Source organism: Symphodus melops (assembly GCF_947650265.1).
Source record: "Symphodus melops genome assembly, chromosome: 2".
NCBI classification, from domain to species: domain Eukaryota; kingdom Metazoa; phylum Chordata; class Actinopteri; order Labriformes; family Labridae; genus Symphodus; species Symphodus melops.
The window spans coordinates 27,120,262-27,141,337 of record NC_136692.1 but is presented as its reverse complement, the minus strand read 5'-3'; the positions used below and the strand labels follow the sequence as shown (position 1 = coordinate 27,141,337).

At 41.6% G+C, this 21,076-nt stretch overlaps 1 protein-coding gene across 1 annotated transcript; it reads right to left on the bottom strand.

The window, feature by feature from the left end:
• Positions 1 to 47: 47 nt before the first annotated feature.
• Positions 48 to 20,619, bottom strand: LOC306820613 (cAMP-dependent protein kinase catalytic subunit alpha-like). The gene is given in 13 exon segments (XM_079338497.1): positions 48 to 2,639; positions 2,751 to 2,855; positions 2,965 to 3,024; positions 6,699 to 6,821; positions 7,188 to 7,283; positions 9,383 to 9,509; positions 10,742 to 10,824; positions 13,371 to 13,469; positions 14,500 to 14,541; positions 14,543 to 14,584; positions 14,586 to 14,630; positions 16,093 to 16,154; positions 19,963 to 20,619. Coding segments are annotated over 13 exon segments (1,056 nt in total). The 5' UTR covers positions 20,009 to 20,619; the 3' UTR covers positions 48 to 2,513.
• Between the last annotated feature and the right edge of the window lie 457 nt (positions 20,620 to 21,076).

Below are 21,076 nucleotides of genomic sequence, written 5' to 3'. Positions count from 1 at the left end.
GAAATGATCTGAAACAGGTCGTAGATCGGATCTTGAAAACTGGCTGGTCCATTTAAAAATAATTTGATATGACAAATTATATATTCTATTGTGTGTAGCTCTGACAAAAAAGGTTGTTATAAGTTTCCATTCCTGAACAGTAGTTGAACAGGACGGATTCAACTGAAAGAAAATCAAAAACACCTGAATTTAAAAATGTCCAGAGAAAAACCTGAAAGAGTGCCTGAAAAGAACCATTGAAGAATATCTTCCTCATGGCACAATGACACAGCTATGAAGAAGGCATTTAAATGTAAGAAGCAATAACAGGTGGCAGGATGCGTCCTCCTCCCTCCCTTGTTCAGGGGAATGCCACATTATCTCTTTAAATCATCACCACACAAGAAAAAAATATATGAACGAAACAAAAACTGTGTGCACACATGAGAGTCACATGGAGCGTGGTCCTGACTTAGCAAGAGTCAAAAAGAGCGTAGACGACGTAGACTGTCTTTGATGGATGGTTTGAGCGCTCTGGTGAAACAAACAGCTCGAGGCAGGTGGAGGTGGTCTGCAGTTCTCAGGGGCCAAATGGTTGATTTATGATTCATTTATGCCAAATCAACTTTCAACTGTATTCTTCAGATATACTGTAAATTGTACAGTATAGTGCACTGGCGAAAGTACAATACTGTAACTATTAATTTATACAACATATAACTGTACATCTGACTTCAATATGTTACTGTAATTCTTTGATACAGGAGCTACACTGTACATTTACAGTAGTCAACAGTGAGACCGCCTGTTGTAATCTATGAAACATTACAGCAGAGTACAATCTATTTGATTATAGATACTGTTAATTATACTGTAAATTATTGGTGAAACTGCTGCCAGTCATTTTACAGTAAAAACTTTTACAGCGTGAGCGCCAACAAGTGGAGCCAACCAGTGAATCAGCCTGCCGATATTAGCATATCACGTAGCTATCATCGTAGCTATGTATCGCTATCAGCTCATTTGATCTGTGATAACGTGCCGATATGAGTAGGTTAATTCAATGTAAGTTGATTATTTATTTAATTCAGTTTTCATACCGTCACACCCGGAACATAAGTCGTACTGGTGTATAAGACGCACTTTGTTTGTGAAGGTCTCTCAGCGCGGAAAAAAAAAAGAAAAGAAAAAAGTTGAAACTGTCTTCCTACGGGACGATTTTATTGTGTTCAAGGAAGTCAAAAAGTTGTTCCATCAAAAGAGCCCTGACAAGGTTTGTTCACAGAACGATATGCCACTGTTTGCTGTAGATGCATGATTATGACCTGGTGAGGAAGAACACGTCTAAAAAGTGGTGCGGCCTGACTGCTCAGTGTGGTAGAGTATCATGATCGGTGTATAAGACGCAGCCAACTTTCAAGGGGAAAAAATAGTTAATAAAAGTGCGTCTTACATACTTGTCTTTATGATTCATCTTTTCCACAAGTGTTTGATAAGAGCTTCTGAGGAATCAACAGTAAATGTGTATCTATGTTAATCAGCCCATGTCGGTCGGGCCAGACTAAAAAGTGTCTAACGTGAATCTCCTGGATGAAGAAACTCTCATGATTTAAACCTCTTATGACTTCCTCTTAAGTTACCAGAACGTCCAATTACCAAATCTTTATCCAAGCAAGTCTTCATCTGTTAATCTTTATGCCGCTAAAATGTCCAAGTGACATGTTCAAACCTGAGATACCATAATGTAACGATGTCCTTTCACAACCAGTCAAACGGAAACATCTCCATCAACATTTCCTCCTCAGTTAGTGAGACGCGACGATTGAGCCGCGCGTTTCTAGCAGTGTGTAGGAACGGAGCGCTGCAGATGTGCACAAATCCGGGCTACGCTAACGATGATATGAAAGACAGATGCAGTTACGTCGTCAACTCGACCCACTTGTTGCTTCATTTTGTTCAAGATTTTTGGCCAGTCGTGCCAGTGTTTACACATGTTCACACACGAGGACAATCACAGCTGTAAAACGTAAAAGTGACGTTTGTGTGATTGTTTTCAAGGTTTGCTTTACTGCTCCTCTTGTTAGCTTGGAATAGCCGAGTTAGCCTGTGCAGATTGAGACTTGGACTGGCTTCCAGCAGACTGTCTGATGTCTCTGTGATGTGGCCTCAATGTGACTAAATGATAAACGAAACAACAGAAGAGCAGGAAAGACCTCGGGTTTCAGATGTGGCAACTCTAAATAAGTGGCGGTTTCCACTAGCAACCATGGATTTGAAGCAAACCTTCCTCATGAAGGTCTTCATAAATAAGACAGAACAATAAATTAAAAACAACAGAAACGCAACAGAAAAGGCAACACTGCTGGTTATCAGTCCCCTTGCTCTTTTTCCCCTCTTCTCTATCCCATTTTTTTCCTCTATTTGAAGCTGGTGCTTGTGATTGGACAGGAGACAGTACTCTCTCCTCGTGTCTCCCACTCGACCAGCCTACTCCCTACATCCTTCTTTTCTTCCTCCCTTCTTGGTCTCTAACACTAGAACTCTGTAAATTCCTTGGCACATTTCTCGTTGAAGGAGACGCGGATCTCCTCCTCCTCGTAGTCGTCGAAGTTGCTGGTGTCGCCTGGTCCTTTGAACTTGGGGACGAAGGGAGCTTCCACCTGAAGACAAGCACCGGTTGAAAGGCGAACTTAACCCATGGGGAAGCGACACATCTACACAGAGTACACATACACACAGATACACACACACACGTTTCTGGAGACACACACCTTTTTCTGGTAGATTGCGATCCAGTCAGTGGTGGCAAACCACTTGTGTCCCTTGATGTCGTTGACCCCGTTCTTGAGGTTCCCGTAACGTTTTGTGAGGTCCACCTGAGGATGACAGCGGTACTTTTCCATCACTTCCACAGTAACGTTAACTCAGACAGAAAAGCAAAGGGAAAGATACTTGACGTGGGCTCGACTCAGATATGTGTTTCACCTGCAACAGGTTCCTCAGGAGGTCCTTCAGGTCGGAACTGAAGTGAGACGGGAAACGCACCTGAAACAGAAAACAAAGAAGAAGAACGAGTTTACGTCAAAGATGCCGCAGTGTGACCGTTTCAATTTAAGATCATGAATCATCAAGGTTTGTTTGTTTTTTGGGGAGGGGGGAAATAATCTTCAGGACCAAAGCCACTAAGGCTGAGCACACACTGAACGACTGGAGAAAGATGTCAGCTTACACTGCATGACCTGATTCAGTTTGAGTGTGTGTGCGTGTGTGTGTGTGTGTGTGTGTGTGAGAATCTCTGAGAGGGAGAAAAGCAAATATTCAACAGACAACAGCATACAGCTTCATTTTTCATTCTTTTAGCTTAAAAAAAAGGGAAAAAGTTTGACCTTCCAGCGATGGATGTTCCTAGTTTACTTACAGTAAAATATGGAGTCTCACTGTAATATAAGGGGAAGGGGGGGGGGGCTCTTTTAGTACCATCAGTTTTTATCCATGTGGAGGTTGCCTTCCTGCTTGCTATCGGTCGCATGTAAAACAGGATAAAAGGGGCCAATTTTAAATATCTTGAGGTCCCAAGCAGTGTGTGATGTTGCTCGATGACAGAGAATGTCTCTGCTTTTTATACTGTTATGCTGTATATAGGACGCAGCCCACTTTTAGATGAATGTCTTATCCACTGGATTTTACGGTAGATTAATCGGGCATTTAGATTCTGACTGGTGGTTAGAGCAGGCTCGAGGGTAGAAAAACCCTCAGAAAGCACAAAGAATAAGCACAGTTTATGTGACATGGCTGAACAGGACCTCAGGCTCCGCAGGTAAACTATGACAAAACGGTGTGCCGCGTAGCGCTTACAGAGCTCCTCGCAGGTTAACATCAACATGTCTGTGTTACATGTGCTTATGTAATCCTAAAGTGGAGCAGCTAGTTCAACCTGACACAGACTACATGAAACTTTCTCTCCATTTTTTAGATCAACACACAAACTCTTTTTTTACATTGGGGCCCTTGAGTGGGGAGAACAGGTCTATGCCTGCCTTACAGTTTAGACTAAATATCTAAATGCCACTATAACATATTCAATATTAATCTGTTGTGTTGTTTTCAACCTAATTTTTAGACAAGCTGGAGCTGAGGCGACTTTAAAGCCTCCTGACAAACAGCTACAAAGCGCCCGCGCATCAGTCAGGGTCCACCCGTCATAAAAACCAGACCCGCGGTGGCGCCGATTGCGCAGCAGCAGCGCGCGCACCATGTTGCGAGGCTTTGCTCCTCGCGCGGGCGGCCCGGGCTCGCGTCCGGCCTGTGGCCACTTTCCCGCATGTCTCTCCCCACTCTCTCCCTGTTTCCGACTCTATCCACTGTCCTATCAATAAAGGCAAAAAGGCCAAAAATAAACCTTAAAAAAAAAAAAAAACCAGACCCGTGCTGCGTGCGCCTACAGAGACGTGAGCTGTTCAAACTCATTTAGTTCATTAAAGCAGGGTGTAAACATGCTCATATCTGCTGTTTAAATGAGCTCTTTTGAACGGGGCGTGTGAGTGACTTCGAGTGGACGCGCAGGATTTTGAACTTCCGCATCGATTGCATTTTTCAACAGAGGAGTTTGCGGCGTGTTCTTTTCCTTTTTTGTGAAATGTCTTCTTTCCTTTTCACAGTTAGCATAGCTCATAGTTAACACAAAAATATATATCTTTTAAAATCTTAAAATAGTACTTTTAAAGTCGATTAAATGGCACAACAATGTTTTTGTCTCTCCCATGTTCACCGACCGCCCTGGTCGCTTGCTAATGACACGTTAGCATGTTTTGCAGCAGGGTCATGGTTGTCTTGCGGGAAGTGACATGTGACAGTAACTGTCTTTACAGCACGAGTCAGTTAGCCTATCTCTGTACTGTTTGACACAATGTCTGAGGTTTTAAAGGTGGAACAGGACGGATGAAACTAAGAAGAAAAAGAGAGAGAGATCGAGCAGCAGAAGAAGCCGAATGTTTACATCAAAAGTCAAGCTGTCTCTACAATGGCCTCTACATGCTAGCCGAGTCATATTCATGCAACTATTAATATTGCTGTGCCTCGTCAGTGTTCATGGGTCTTTGGCTTCAAACAGCACCTCTGAGTTGTCTGTGAGGGGGAGCCATGACAGCGCCGTGTTTTACTACAGTGCAGTTGCACTTAGAAACCTTCAGTCGGCGCCAACGCTCACCAAACTGAATTCCTACATATTGTTGCTTTAAGTTTGCCACGAGCAGACAGTTGTTCAAGCTGTGGTTAATGTTAGTTTCTGGATCATAAACAGCCATCTTTGTAGTATTTGTATTTGATTTGTTATATTGGAAAATAGGAGAATAGTTGTTGTGCATGTAAAAGTAGTCATAATAGAGTTACTCCGTGTCACATTAGTGACTACAGTAGAGCAGAGGCATTTTTAACTTCTGCTGAACTGGTTTCTTATGTTTAAATCTCTGACTCCAGCAGCAACCACCACGACTCTCAAAATGTTGCCCCCTGTCAGGGGTGCTCTACTCACTATTTAGGGGTATGGATTAGAGCTGAAACGATTCCTCGAATAACTCGAATAATTCGATTACAAAAATTCATCGAGGAATTTTCGCTGCCTCGAGGCTTCGTTAAGTTTTTTTTTTTTTTTTTTTTGCGTCATCAAAACTTTGGTATGAGTATAAAACACGTTTAATATAGCTGCAGCTACCTGCTCCTCTCTCTGACACAGACACTTCAGCGCTAACACCCACACACGAGCGCGGCGTGCCCCCTTTAACTTTTAGTCAGCACACAGTTGATCCGTGATCCATACGACCCAGTCGGGAACACGTGATCCGGTCAAACGGTCGACTTTTCTCCGTTCACTCTCTCCGTGTTTGCAGCTAACATAACGATAGCAACGTCCTCTCACAGTCTCTGTCATAGACACGTCTCTGGTCTCTGTAGTCTGTGAGCGCGCTGAATGCACGCGCTGCAGGAGCAGACAGAGATACACTTATAATAATAAACAGGCTGATTATATGAAATGTCTGATGTCTTCAAAGCTAAATCAAGAGATAACTTGTTTGTGGAATAATAATTTAGCAAATATATATTTAAAGTTTCTCAATTTCCTTATCTGACATAATGATTGATTCTGTGATTGATTCAACAGAACATAATGCTTTCTCAATTAAATACTGTAACAGATGTGTAGGCTACACAAATCACTATTTGCTATTTCAGCCATTAAAACGTGTTTGGCCTGTATTTTTCATCTACCTGCTGCCTTGACAAAGGTAAGTGAATTTGGGACCCTGTCAGTAATATGGTGAGCATCATCAGCAGCTGTAGAGCAGAGGTGGTTGGCTGTAACAAGCAGGCGTTTCCATGGTAACTGCAAAGAAGCAGGTTTGTAGGGACGACCCAAGACGAGTTAAACCTTAATTAAGCAAAAGTATGATTTATTCGATTACTCGATTAATCGACGGGATATTCGATAGAATACTCGATTACTAAAATATTCGATAGCTGCAGCTCTAGTATGGATAAATAAAAAACAGAACACAAATGCTGATGCTGTTCCCATCTTTCAATGATGAAAAGGAAAACGTCATTTCAAGCAGTTTTCTTTGTCGAATCAAAAAACGACCCGCAGCGGGGGAAAAGTCAGGGACAGGGGGCGACCAGCAGATTATACAAAGAGATACTGAAGTGTAATTCAGAGTCACACTCACCTTCCCTGATACGATCTTTTCATAGATCTGAATGGGCTGGTCTGCAAAGAAAGGCGGGTACCCTGCTGCCATCTCATAGACGAGTACGCCCAGCGCCCACCAATCCACTGCCTTGTTATAACCCTGGTGGATTCAACACAGAGGAAAACAAGGAAGAAGGAAAGAGCCAACAGTCAAAACTTTATTTAGATTTAATTTGTTCCAGTTCAGTCCAAACGCTAGCTGAAGCTTGTCAAATATTTCCACAGCTTTTTAAACAACAAGCTGAAACAGAACTTATTGGTAGAAACATAAATATCTCAACATTTTAAATCTATACTTTCTGAAATAAAAATTCAACAACAACATTTTTAAATTGTGCACTCGGCTGTAAGAACATCACAGGACTACATGCTTGTTTATAACTGAAGGATCAGATGCTGGAAAAAAACCCCAATAAAACAGCAGCAGACAAATTATAAAATAAAAAAGGAACTAAAGGAGGTTCACCTTGCTGAGAATAATCTCTGGGGCTAGATATTCTGGGGTGCCACACAGTGTCCAGGTCCGGCCCTTTACACGTTTGGCAAAGCCAAAATCTGTCACCTGGGTGACAAAAAGAAAGAGCAGGGACATGTAAAGAGAGGGAGGAATCGAGGTTTAATTTAACCTTCATTTAAAGGCAGGGTAGGTCATTTCCTGCAGACACACTTTTTAAGTTTTTGGTTGAAATTGTCTTCATGTCCTGACAGTAGTTAAGATCTTATGTGCTCTTAAAAAGGAACAAAGAAAATCTGTCATCTGTCGCAGCTGTAAACCTGTAAGAACTTCGACCAACGACAGATTGAAGGTTCGTTTTTTATAAACCAATCAAGCTTCTCTACTCCATGCATGCCCGAGCCCACACTCAAAACATGAGCTGAAATCTGCTTCTGGACCAATGGCGCTAATGCATGTCAGTGAGAGGCGTGGCTTTTGAAAGAGGGGAGGAGGAGAGTGAACACAGAGAAGGAGAGGATGCTACTTTTAAAATCATGCTAGTTTTAGAAAATTACCAACCCTGCCTTTAACGAGGTAATTTCTTTAAAAAAGGGGGAAAAAATCAATACAGCACATTATCGTGATATTTTATAGACTTTCGGGAGGGTCAGGGTTCATTTTGAATAAGTTGCTTGTTAAAAGTGACTGCAGATGTTGAGTCGTCCGTACATGTTTGTGTTCAGTTCAGACTGAGAGGAACCACCTTTGACTTTGATTACAAGAGGAGGTTTGGAGAAGCTGTGTTTCTGCAGACTTAAAATGTGTGCACATAGATGTGCACTAAACATGCACAAGACACGTGGAAGACACACTAAAGAGCATCTCTTAGTATTTAAATGAGTTTATTTAAACCTCCTCTTGGAAACGATAAAGTGTGATCTCTCAGTTCTGCACTATACGAGACAGAACTGTGGCGTGCACTGATAATGTTCAATCTCGAAACCATAACTTGAAGTGAGATTAAAAAACACAAAGCCGTATTTAGTCTTCATGCTAAAGACGACAGAGAAGCCGTTTGCTTTTCACTGCAGAAGTGGCACCAGTTAGATCTTAGTACGCTGATTCAGACTTTCTTCATATGACTCAATCAATGGCCTCCATCCACTGTGTATGAAGTGAACAGGTGACAGGTGAGAAAAATATCGGAATGACTTTCCTTATTAATCCCAAAACATTGAAATCTGTGCTGATTTTAATCATAGCTATCAGTTAGGTGACAGATGAGGAGGGAAAGAAGCGGGTCACCACTGAATACAGAGTGCAGCTTCGACACTCTGCAAACATCAGGGTGACTGTTTCTTAAAGGCGGCCATGTCTTCATCAAATGAACAGCACTCATGAAGCTCTAAATATACAAAGCATCAAACTGTTTTTTCATCTCATCATTAATAATCTATGATGACAGTAAACATAAAACAAATCCTATAAAGTCTTAGTTTAAATAAAACATAAGTCACATTATCATTTATGTCGTTTTCAAAGAAGATTCAGAAGTGTCAACGTGATTATTTGTGATAATATTTTCTGTAATTATTAAAGGAATATGTACAATATCTACTGAGTGAAATCACAAAATGACTGTCCTGTTTGATCAGACTTTAAGAGAACGTGCTATGATGAAGTGCTGCTCTGACAACAACGCAGCAGCCACTATGTCCTCCTTCTAACTTTAGATTCTGGTGGTCTGAATGGTCTGGATTTATTTGGACCAGAGAAGGTCCAAAGCGGTTTGAAGGCCCCCTCACAGGGCCGTTTTGGACGCCCCTCAGTTTAGCAGTCACATGTCAAACCAACAGGTGTTCCAGTGTTGAACGCAGACAAGCTGACTGCTTCAGATAAAAGTTCATGTGCCTGACATAAAAAGCCTCTGCGTGTTTCTAATATGCTGCAGTACCCATTTTAAACACTAGGTGTCAGAGATACATCAAATATTGATCCTTTTAACTGGCGCTCTGGCTCTATGAGTGAATCCTCGAGAACAGAAATAAAAACTTTTGTAATTTAACATATGGTGGTATTTTGTGAGGTTTTTTTAGACGCAAGAGGAAAATGTCCTAAACACAGGTACTTTGTAAACAATGAAGATGAGTTGATACAAAGCATGCTTTAAAGCTACGTTGCACTCCTTATTTAGTGTTCTTATTGCTGCATGAGGGACTATTCACCTGTATGTATCCCTGTTGGTCTATGAGCAGATTTTCAGGTTTCAGGTCTCTGTAGATCAGGTCCAAAGCGTGCAGGTACTCAAAGGTCAGGACAATCTGAGCTGCGTAGAACCGAGCGTGAGGCTCACTACACAAATGTCCACAACAGTGGGGGGGGGGGAGAGAGACAGAGAGAGAGAGAGAGAGAGAGAGAGAGAGAGAGAGAGAGAGAGAGAGAGAGAGAGAGAGAGAGAGAGAGAGAGAGAGAGAGACAGAGAGAGAGAGAGAGAGACAGAGAGAGAGAGACAGAGAGAGAGAGAGAGAGAGAGACAGAGAGAGAGCAGGTTAGTGCTGTGATGATCTCACTGAGCAGCAGATGGGGAATAGAATACAACCGAACAAAAAATGAATGGAATAGTCTAACATAGAATACAACATAACAGAGCAGTATATAATGTAATATAATATAATGGAAAGGGATATAGTAGAATAGAATAGAAGAGAGCAGAAGGGAAATTATATAAGTGATTACAGTAGACTAGATATATAATATTATATAATTAAGGCAGTCAAATGATTAACATGTTAATTTTAATTAATCACACATTTTAATAGTTAATTAACATTATTTGATTTTTTTATCAAATGTTTAAAATCTGTGTTTCATATGCTTTTATTTTGTATTTTGTACTGATAGATCTGAATAGAATAGAATTGGATAGATCTGAAAAGAATAGAATGGATCTGAATGGAATAGAACTCTATAGAATAGATGTAAATAGAATAGAATGGAATCAAATGCATTGTAATACAATAGACTAGGACAAATTGACGTAGGCTCTCTGATTGGATGAATCTACCTAGGAAAATGTGGTCTATATCACCTCTCCAGTTGTTTGAGACATGCTTTGTCTTCCTATTTCACAATCATTTGCAACTGTCCATAATAATAACACCACTTCAACACCTTTATATTATCATGTTGTGTACATATTCCACTGTCTAGATTATTCACTGTGGGCTTTAAGATCTGTGAGTGTGCATGTCCTGCTCTGCTCTGAGCAGGTTCCCCTGGTTTGTTTTCTTGTTAAATGTTTGTCTATTTGTGTCTGTACTGTACATTTCTGTCTTCAAGGATCACCTCGAAAACAACATGACACATCTCAAGAGGTTATACCTAATAACCCTTTTTTCCAAGAATAGCATAGAATAAAATAAAACAGAACAGAGCAGAGCAGCATAGTATAGAATCAAACCAAATAGATAGAGCAGTACAGACAGGATTAAAACAGAACACAGGACAGAGGAGCAGAATGAAAAGCACAGTGATTATACACGTACGTCTGTGAGTGCTCATAAAGTGTTTCACATTTGTCTTACCTAAATCTGCCAATTCTCCGTAGATGGGAGAACATCTCTCCGCCTGGTACATACTCCATCACCATGTAGAGGTTAGTGTTGTCCTGGAGAAGGGAAGACGGAGGAGCTTGTCAGTGACTGTGGCTCATGCACACAAACACACAAACTGATCTGTGGGTCAATCTGAATCACTCTGGATGAAGAAATTACTATTAAACACTGGCTTGAGCATGTTTCATGTCCATGGCTGGTTTATAAATCCCCTGTTCTTCAGAGCCTGTAAATACACCTTCATGTGTGATCGTGGGGGAACAGCATGTCGACAAGAATATTCTCTTGATGGGTTAAAAATAGCTCAACGTAAATGTTCGGTATGGACGCTGCAGAGTGGACACAGATAATAAGGACTGATGGAGCTGCTGCTGGAAACACTGAACTGATGCTACGCAAAGTTTGTACTGTGAGATGTATTGGTGTATATGCTGTGCAGTCTGATAGCCTGTTGTATGTATCCAGGCTGCACTGGTGCGATGCAAGGTGAACTCAAGAAGAAGTCAAGTCAAGTGAAAACCTATGCTACTGTTGTGTGTGTGTGTGTGTGTGTGTGTGTGTGTGTGTGTGTGTGTGTGTGTGTGTGTGTGTGTGTGTGTGTGTGTGTGTGTGTGTTTGTTTAAAAAAGCATGGATTTATATATGGCTTCGGGGGGGGGGGGGGGGGGGGGGGGCTGCTACAAAAACATGTCAAATGTGTATACTAAGAAATGTTTGTGGATTTTCATGTTGCAGACAGACAGGAAACAAACAAACAGGAATGTGTTTACTGCTCTGCTGCATCACTTTGTTTTGTACATGTGGTTTGGTATTGAGTAGCCAAAAATAAGCAGGGCGTCATCTGTTTAGAAGGTTCAGCATTAATTCACACACATGTGGAGGTTAAAACTCTGACTCTGCTCCCCAGCACTCAGAGATGTCTTCAGATTCTCTGAATCTTTTCCATCAGGTGTTTTTTTTTTCAAACACCTTTTCACAACTTTGAGTCTTTTGTTGACTTGTACAAATTTTCTTCAAACTTGTTTTTTTTGCAACAAATTCAAAATAAGCAGATCGTTCTCTAAAAATGACACAAACTCCGTCTCTGTGCCGTTTACAGTCACATTATGGGCTTTCAGTGTTTTGTAAATCATAACATTCTGGTTTTATTTAAAAAAAACGTCCCGACTTTGTCTGACTTGAGGTTTAAAGTGAAATAAGGATGAGACAGATTGAACGACGCTGAAGAGAGGATGTTTGGACAGCTTTGGATGTGATGATGTGGGTTTCGTTTCTGGTGGCAGAGATCAACTGAAACCCTTCAGAGAGTTCTTTAAACAGAAGGGATCACTTCATAGACACTGTTGATTTAGACCTGGTAAACAGACTGTCATTCAAAGGACTCATGAGTCTTTTTGCTTTCAGTATAAAGAACCTCAGTACACCGAGGGGAGAGTGAGTAATCATTGATCAGCTGAAACCACACATAAGCTTCTCCGTATGTGAACATGGGTACGGAGCGATGTAACTAATATGAACGCAGACGAGCGGGGGAGAGGGAGAAATGGTGTTGATTGGGGTGTCCTGATCTGATATTGATAATCGGTCCCATATCAGTCAAAAACGAATTTCAGATTTTATTGGACTGCATCTAAATTCTCTGATACAGATGCTCCGACAAGCAGACCATTTAACAGACTTGAAAAGTTTAGTTTGTTTTTATTGGATTTATTTAGGTGGAAAAAGTTGTGTCTGCACATCCCGAGTGTTGATACATAATAATAAATAATAATTTATATAATGACAATAAAAATCTAAACCTCATGGGGAGATTTTGGTGGAAAAAGTGTTTCTAGATATTTTATGACACCCGTCCAGACACATGAAGGACCTGTGTGTCCCCGGTAGGACATCTTTAGCGTTAGAGAGACATTAGAAATAAAGCACCTTCTGATCTGCTCTTCATGATTTACACCAGGGGTCCAGAGCTACTTGCATCACATCGCTTGACTTCATTCACATAGCACACATCAGCTGAATGATTGTACATGTGTGAAATTGCATTAAGCCAACGCTTATCAATAATAATGCTAATCTGAAATTCACATCATCCAAGAAAAAAAAAAAACATGAATATTTTACACTTCTTATGGTGCCACATAGTAAGTATGTTACTGAAAATTCACATCAAGGTCCAAGAAAAGAATTACTATGTTACACTTGCTTTAATAGGTCAAATATATGAATAGTGGGAAGAGGTGCATATTTTCTACACAGTCTGTCAACCAATAGGTGAGCTACTGTAAACCTGCCCACGAGCTACCACTTGCTCCCAGGCTACCTGTTGGAGAGGCCTGATTGACACGACTCGTGTGTTTGCATCATGTTCCTCCTGACCCCCTGATAAAGTTCAAAACATAAATCATGTGTCGACATGGTGACGAGCAGATTTGTCCCGACAGTTTACAAAAGCACTCTGAGCTTCCAATGAGATGTGCTTTAGAAATACAATTGCTTTGCTAAATTGCTATTACACACAGTACATTGACAAAGAGACGTGAAAACACACTCAGGGAGGAAAACACTGGCGTGCACAACCCGACCAACAGAGATGTGCGTACCTTGAACGAGTATTCTAACCGGACCAGAAAAGGAAAGCTGACGGCCTGAAGAATCCTCTTCTCATTCAGTGTGTGCTCTATCTGCTTGAGCTTCACCACCTGAGAGACAAAGACGGAGAGAAAGGAGGAGAGACAATGCAGACTGTCAGATGAACTCATGCATCAGGAGAACTAAGCTGAATGTAAAGGCACGAGGCCCCTCTTTCTTTTTCTCACAGGTAGGATAGTTAGGTTACATCAGGTTCCCATCACACAGCGTATGTGTCGTGGCAAGATGAACATTGCGTTTATGATAATTATTAATTGCATTTCTACCATCTACTCGGTTCATTCTTTAAAAAAATAAATAAGAGGCTGTATGACGTTTGACCAACTCTGTCTTTGACTTTTGAGGAAACATGAAAAATGAGGAAGGAAAGAGCAGTTTGGTCTGACGACGCCTCATGTTGTTGTTCAGAACATTTCACTTGACTTCTGTGTTTCTGTTTGGGATAATTGATTCACGTTTGGGAGGAAGGTTTCTGTCGATGGATTTAAAATCTGCTTTGGTGACAATTAGCTCAGCAGTATCAAACAATGACCAAACATAAGAAACACATGTATCATGGTGTATTTAAAGGGCAGAAGCTTCTAGCATCATTAAAAGTAGCTCAAATCAGCTCCACATTGAGACGCTGCATTAAGTTATTTAGAGTGATGCACATATCTACTGTGTTTTCAGAGATAAATTTGCCCCTTTCTGTGGAGACTACATCTTGAAAAGGGGCCAAATATTTCAGGAAATAGGAACAAACCAGTCCTTAAAGTGAGTCCACATCCTGATCTGCATAAAAACAATCATAGTTGTGCCCGTCCCGCCGAGGCCTCCTTCAGCACAGGCAGGATCAAAGCGGGTTCAAAAGAGAAAAGGAGGCTTCACCTGTGTTGTGAGTCCAGTGTCCAGCAGCACAGACAGAGCACCTCAGGGTGTTTAGTTCACACTATCCCGTCATTCATTGTCTCAAGCTGTAATCAGTGACATGTATCCTCTGTGACCCTCCTGTAGGATCCTGTGAGTGTCCTCACATGAGGGACACATTTAGACGCCTTCCATTCCCAGTCTGACCCCTGACCCCTGACCTGGACTGACCTTCTGCTTGTTGAGGATCTTCATGGCGTAGTGCTGTCCCGTTTTCTTTGTGCCTCACCAGCATCACACGGCCGAATGAGCCTTGTACCCAGGGTTTTCAACCTCTCAAACTGCTCCAGGGAAGCAGTGTTCTGCACAAACAAACAAACAAACAAACAAGAGCTGATGTTTGTGTCCTATAATCACACTTTCTGTTCATTCTGTTGCATATACTCACAGGAGACCCTGTCCCACAAACATTGATCCCAAATTGTATTGTATATATCTGCATTGTTTGAAACTACTGAACGTATGTTTGTGATTTGATTTAATTCTATAATGCTGGCAAAGGGACTGCCGATGACAAAGAGCCTTTCAGCTAACTCATTTACATCCGTCTGAATGTTGAATAGTGTACACTGTGCCTCTTTAAATAAGGAACTCAATAATCAATAATAATAATAATAAATAAACCAGACGATATAACTCACATTAAACAAATGATGGTCTGTGGACTGTGGGAGGAAGCCGGAGAGAACCCACGCATGCACAGAGAGAACATGCAAACTCTACAGAGAGTGCAGACGGGCCCTGTCAGACGGGGATTCAAACCGGGAACCTTCTCACTGGGATACAACAGTGCTAATCACAGCATCACTGTCTTCTGTTGTGTAACATGTTTTTGTTTTACATGATTTTTTTTAAAGATTGTATTTTTTATTCATAATAAGTGGGGAAATAGGCATTAAGTGAAATGATGTAAAACAACATTATTTTATCACATTAATATTTGTAATACAGTTAATAGATAATTGCATGAAAAAGAGACCATACATACTTTAAAAACATTTGACTGATTTCACTTTTCACATTACATTAAAACATTTAGCTACAGTGATTACTGGCAGAGCAAAATAAAAACAAACCAATTTAGGGTTCAAAATAAATATTAAAGGTCTCATATTATACAAAATACACTTTACCTTATTTTTTCCAACACTAATAAATGTCTCTAGTCTGTCTACAGAACCCCCAATTATGACAAAAGTTTTCTGCTCCAAGTTTCAGAAAATGAATGCTCAAACAGACCGTTTGGAGATTTTCCTTTATGACATCACAAAGGGCAGTAACTCCTCCCCCAGGTGGGTGCCACATCCACAGCTAGGCGTTTGTTCTGCCCTTTTAGTCTGCCTTAAACAATAGGACAAGGAGCGAGAAAGCCCGAGCCACCCAAGCCATTCTAGAGAGGGGGCGTGGTCAGACACAGCTCATTTACATATTTAAAGCTAAAGACACAGAAACAGCCTGTTCTGAGCAGGGCTGAAATAGAGGGGTTTATAGACATGATCAAATACAGGATCAGAGTGATAAAGAAACTTCACGAAGATGTTTTGGAGAGCGCCGTGACTTACAGTATATTAATAATAATAATATATGACCTTTAACACCATGGAAGAAGTTGATATCTTGAGTGACACAAGTTTAAATAAAAACCCTAACAGAGCTGTATTTAGGCTAATGAATGGATTAAAATTCACTCTGATCAGAGAAGAGGTTTGTTTGTGTGTGCACACACAGAAACACACACACACACACACACACACACACACTGACCTGTGCAGGGTTCTCCCACTTCTTGAGAAAGTCCTCTTTGGCTTTAGCAAGGAATTCCTTGACTGTGGAAGACAAAACAACAAGACAGGCTTCAGAGTGATAATATGTGGATGTAAGAAGTGGGAAGGGATAAAAGAAGGACGTCTCCGCTTTCAGGGAGCCTGGGAAACACTTCAACAATCTGATTTGAAAGATTGTTAATTATTATTATTATTTATTTTTAACTTTGATCACTTTTGGACTTTAATAAACAGAAAACACAAAGAAAGAGGAAAACAGTTCAAATCTGAAACAGATGTTGAGCTGTTGTCAGACACAGATAGTCACGTGAGCTTAGTCGGATGAACTCACTCATACAGCATCGTTACATATATTTCCAGTTTCTGGTTCCACAACATTGTCTGCTTGTTTGTGAAAGAAAAGCGTGGTGATTGAACACGGGTGTGTTATGTTGAGCAGCAGTTGATTAAACTGTAATTATTGCAAAGAAAAAAAGCAGTGAGACATCGGAAGAGTAGGATGTACGGCTTCAAAATGGTATGAATGAAATGTTCATCTCGATAGCATTGTTAGCCTATTAGCTCAGCCTAGGTTAAAAACACTAAGGTTTATTAATAATAATTATAAAAATAATAAATTTTATTTATAGGCCGCTTTTCATTGACTCAAAGACATTTTACATACGAGGTAAATGGATACAAACAACATACAATAAATAAACCAATAAAATAGAAAAAACAAATACAGTTAAAAAGTGTATGAGGGGAATATTAGTTGTACACATGAAGATTATAACTAAAGAAATGAAGTTAAAAGCAGTGTGGAAAATGTGTGTTTTTAGTTTGCTCTTGAAGGTAGCAGGGTCTGCAGTATTTCAAATGGGTTTTGGGAATAAATAAGTAAAGGGTGGGGAACTGAGCAGGCTTTGTCTGAGAGAGAGAGAGAGAGAGAGAGAGAGAGAGAGAGAGAGAGAGAGAGAGAGAGAGAGAGAGAGAGAGAGAGAGAGAGAGAGAGAGAGAGAGAGAGAGAGAGAGAGAGAGAGAGAGAGAGAGAGAGAGAGAGAGAGAGAGAGAGAGAGAGAGAGAGAGAGAGAGAGAGAGAGAGAATGGAGGAAAAGGATCCACAACTCAGACTCGAACCCAGGCCGCTCGCCTGGAGTACCACAGCCGCCTCCATACATGGGGGTTCACACACCAATCGCTTTGGACGCGGTTACATTTTTCAAGCAACATCCGTAGAGTTCTGCGTTGGTTCAGGGCTACTCTACTGCGCAGGCTTTCCTCTTCCGACTTTGGCTTTGATACAAGCCAAGAGGATGAGTTGTTCAAAAACGGTTTGCTAATGAAGATGTGATCTAATAGTTGTTTGTATCAGTCAGTAAACACGTTTATTTCAGCTGTTGAAATGGACATCTTAACACAGGGTGTGTATGTGACTCCCGGGACTTTTGGAGCAAGTGGACACTCTCAGAGCTGCAGTTGTTCACACCTTGCATCGTCTTCTTTTTTTAACACACGGGGTGGCAGGTCGGTTTAACACACTATAAAATGAACTACTCAACACAAATGCTCAAAGGTAAACAGCTGGAGCACATGCTGTGAACCCTTTTTATGTCATGTTTGTTATTCAAGGACTTATGAAGGAGGGTAAATGAGCATCAACAGTACTTAAAGTTCTGACTTCTTATATGCTGCTTCTAGAAACAGTAACTTAAAGGGCTCTGTAGTTAAAGATTGTATAAAGATTGGACAGGGAAATATCTTGCCTCTAGTGAAGTCAAAGGATGTAAAGCAGGGCTCTCCAACAAGGAGACCCCTGCTTTAGGAGACAAGGAGACCCCTGCTTTAGGAGACAAGGAGACCCCTCAATAAGAAGCTTGCCAAATACATTTAAAATGTAAAAAAAGAAAACAAATATAATCTACCCTATGCATAAACAAAACCTCACTCATAGCAAACCGTATCAACTCACTACATCTCTAGATCTATCTAACCAGATTATAATGCCTGGTCAACAGCATGCAGTGTCAGAAATCTCATTAAAGGTAAGCATATAATGTTATTAATATCCAATGCTAAAACAAATAAGGGGAAGAAGAAGTAGCTTGCGAATTGTTTTATTTTTTGACAGTAGCTCTCATCCTAAAGACAGGTTGGAGACCCCTGACGTAAAGCTATCCCTGCCAACAGGCTGCAGTATAAGTGCCTCCTCCATATTAACACATCAGACACGCGTCAAACTACAAAATCTAAATGCACATCCGATAAATTTTTTTTAAACCTGCTTTTATCCTGATTAGTTACTGGATGTAAATGATGACCAAAATGAGATTTTTGGGGCCGATATCAATAATGGGGAGAGAAAAAAATATGATAACGATAAATCGGCCAATATCTTTCTAAGAGCTATCGATCTGTAGATAAGATGTACAATGAAGACAAGATGGTCACTCAACCGGAAAACAACTGTGCATCTTACATTATTAATGTAATTCATCTAGCGCCCTCTACTGGTAAAAGAGAACTGCTAATGTAATACAATTAAACTCAAATAAAATGATATTTACTGGTGGAATAAATCGAGGTATATCGGCACATACCTGCTATAAAATTAACCTACACCGATCGTCACTTGAGAAGGAAATATCTTGAATTTCCCTCGGGATCAATAAAGTATCTATCTATCTATCGGCTGATATTTTCACTCAGCTGATTAATCGGTCAAGCTGTAGTTTGAGGCGATTTTTGGCATTCAGTTCACAGTTCACCTAATTTTGGTGGAAATCTTTTACTTTTTTCTAAAGGGGCTAAACGGTTCAGCATGCTGTTAATTACTTCATATGAGCCCGTGGCAGACATTGAAGGAGTTAAATATTATGAAGTCAATCTTGCTTGTTTGCTTTTATAAGCCATTTAGATGCTTTTTCATTTTTCTGTCAATCTATTTTATAACCACGGAGTGATTCTGGACACACTCATATCCAATTCAATCACATTTTACACACTTTTTCCCATCAACATCACCTCGCCATCACACACATTGAACAGCATTATAGTAAAGCACACAAACACACACTTGTAAATGTGACTGGCATCATCACAGACAGCCAGTCACAACACTGACTTCAGCTACACACGGACACACCGTCAATGCCTCGATGTTAATAGACATTTAAAGTACTGGTGGTTATTTCATGTTTGGTGATCAATCAAATCTGACTGTAAACTTATCAGTAACCTTCTCTTGGACATCCAGAGCAGACACCAAACCTGCAGACACGCTTTCACTAAGCAAGATCAGATCCAGCTCACCCACACACTATCAGTAGAATCTCTTTCCAAGGGATTGGAGCAACAGGCCTGTAGTGTTTGGGATATATCTGACACATAGACGCTTGTGATCAGGCCAATGTTACAGTAATGTGACAATGCCAAGATGCTATAGCAGCTTGTAATGGCTGCTGGCTATTCTGCAGCTAATACAGTTTTTGGCCTAAAATTGTATCACAGCCTTCCTCGTCAGCTAACATCAAATAAAACATGTCCATATCTGAGGGGTAATTTTGACCCCCCCATGTTCACAGACAGCTTCTCTTCATCATCTTCATTTGATGCTCCTGAATTTAGATGCCTCACATTTAGGTGTTTGCATGACACAAGCCAGATTGTGTGCAGCCAATGGACTACTTGTCATGGACGTAGGAGAAGGATCTTAATGATCTGGAAAGGAGACAGGCCTCTTATCAACAGTGCATGGCTTGTTATGTAAAACTAACACGGCCTGCTTTATAACATCGTCCCTGATCGATGCATGAGGACGCTACAGAGCAGGTGCTGCTCAGGAGTGATGCACACTGAAGACGGTACCCACCGCTTTCCATCTCGCTGCCCTTTCTAGCCGTGGGCGCGTTGCCCATGATGACAACCTGTCAGCGGGCGATCTGTGGCTTTTGTGGCCGCCCTGCAGCCTCCTCAAGCCGGTCGAAGCTCGATTAGGTCTAACCGGTGTTTCTTAAATCCAGCTGTACCAGTTCCCAGGCGTTATTATCTGAAGTCTTGGTCTTCACCGACCTGACAGCTGCTGATGATGCGGTGGATGGAAAGGTGGGTTCATCAATAACCGGCCACAGACGTGCACCGAGCTCAAATCCACGGTGAGCTCCGGCTGTGGTGTGTGGGTAGCTGAGGCTTCACTGTCAGGCCAGACCTCGGCGCACTTGGCCTGAACACGGAGGATCCAGTCTTCTCCCGTCCCTCCTTGCAGCCCCCTCCAAGCGAGGCCCCCCCGGCTCCCCGCCTCTCCCCCAGCCCGAAAAACAAGCGACGCCGACGGCGGGGGTTTGCGATGATCTCACGCGAAAGCTCTCCACTTTCCGTCCGCGAAGCCAGCTTTAAAAATTAAACATCGGCGGGGTCCGTCAACGACGGGATTTCACTCAGATCAACATTGCCCCCCCCGTATCCTCGGAGACGAGCGAGATGACGGAACTACAGCCGAGCGAACGCCCCGCCTATTCACCACAACAGTTTGATTGACAGCTCATGCTCGGCTTGTGATAGGCCACCACACCACAGCGCTGTCTCACCGAGCCCCGTGATTGGTCCTTTACCCTGTCCATCAAAAAAAAAAAAACATCAGCGCCCCACTCCCCCCATACAAAACCAAGCGAGAGGAGCGTCACAGATTATTTTCCTCCTGGCGACGGACGCGCCCACTTTCTCCTGTTTCTGTCATCCATTGGCTTGTCGTGGCTCAACCGTGGGAATCTCGGCGACTGTGAGGATTTCTATTGGCTGTCACCGTCGGTTGACAGGAATGGCCCCCCTACCACCACCTCCACCTTGGAAAAAAATAAATAAATCAAACTCCCTTCCTCCGCTTTGCCCCCCTCGTCCCCCTCCCTCACTGCCGCCAAGCGACTGATACACGTTTGGCAAAGTGACGTCAACCGCGAGCTATTTTTAGAAATGTTGGTCAGAATTTA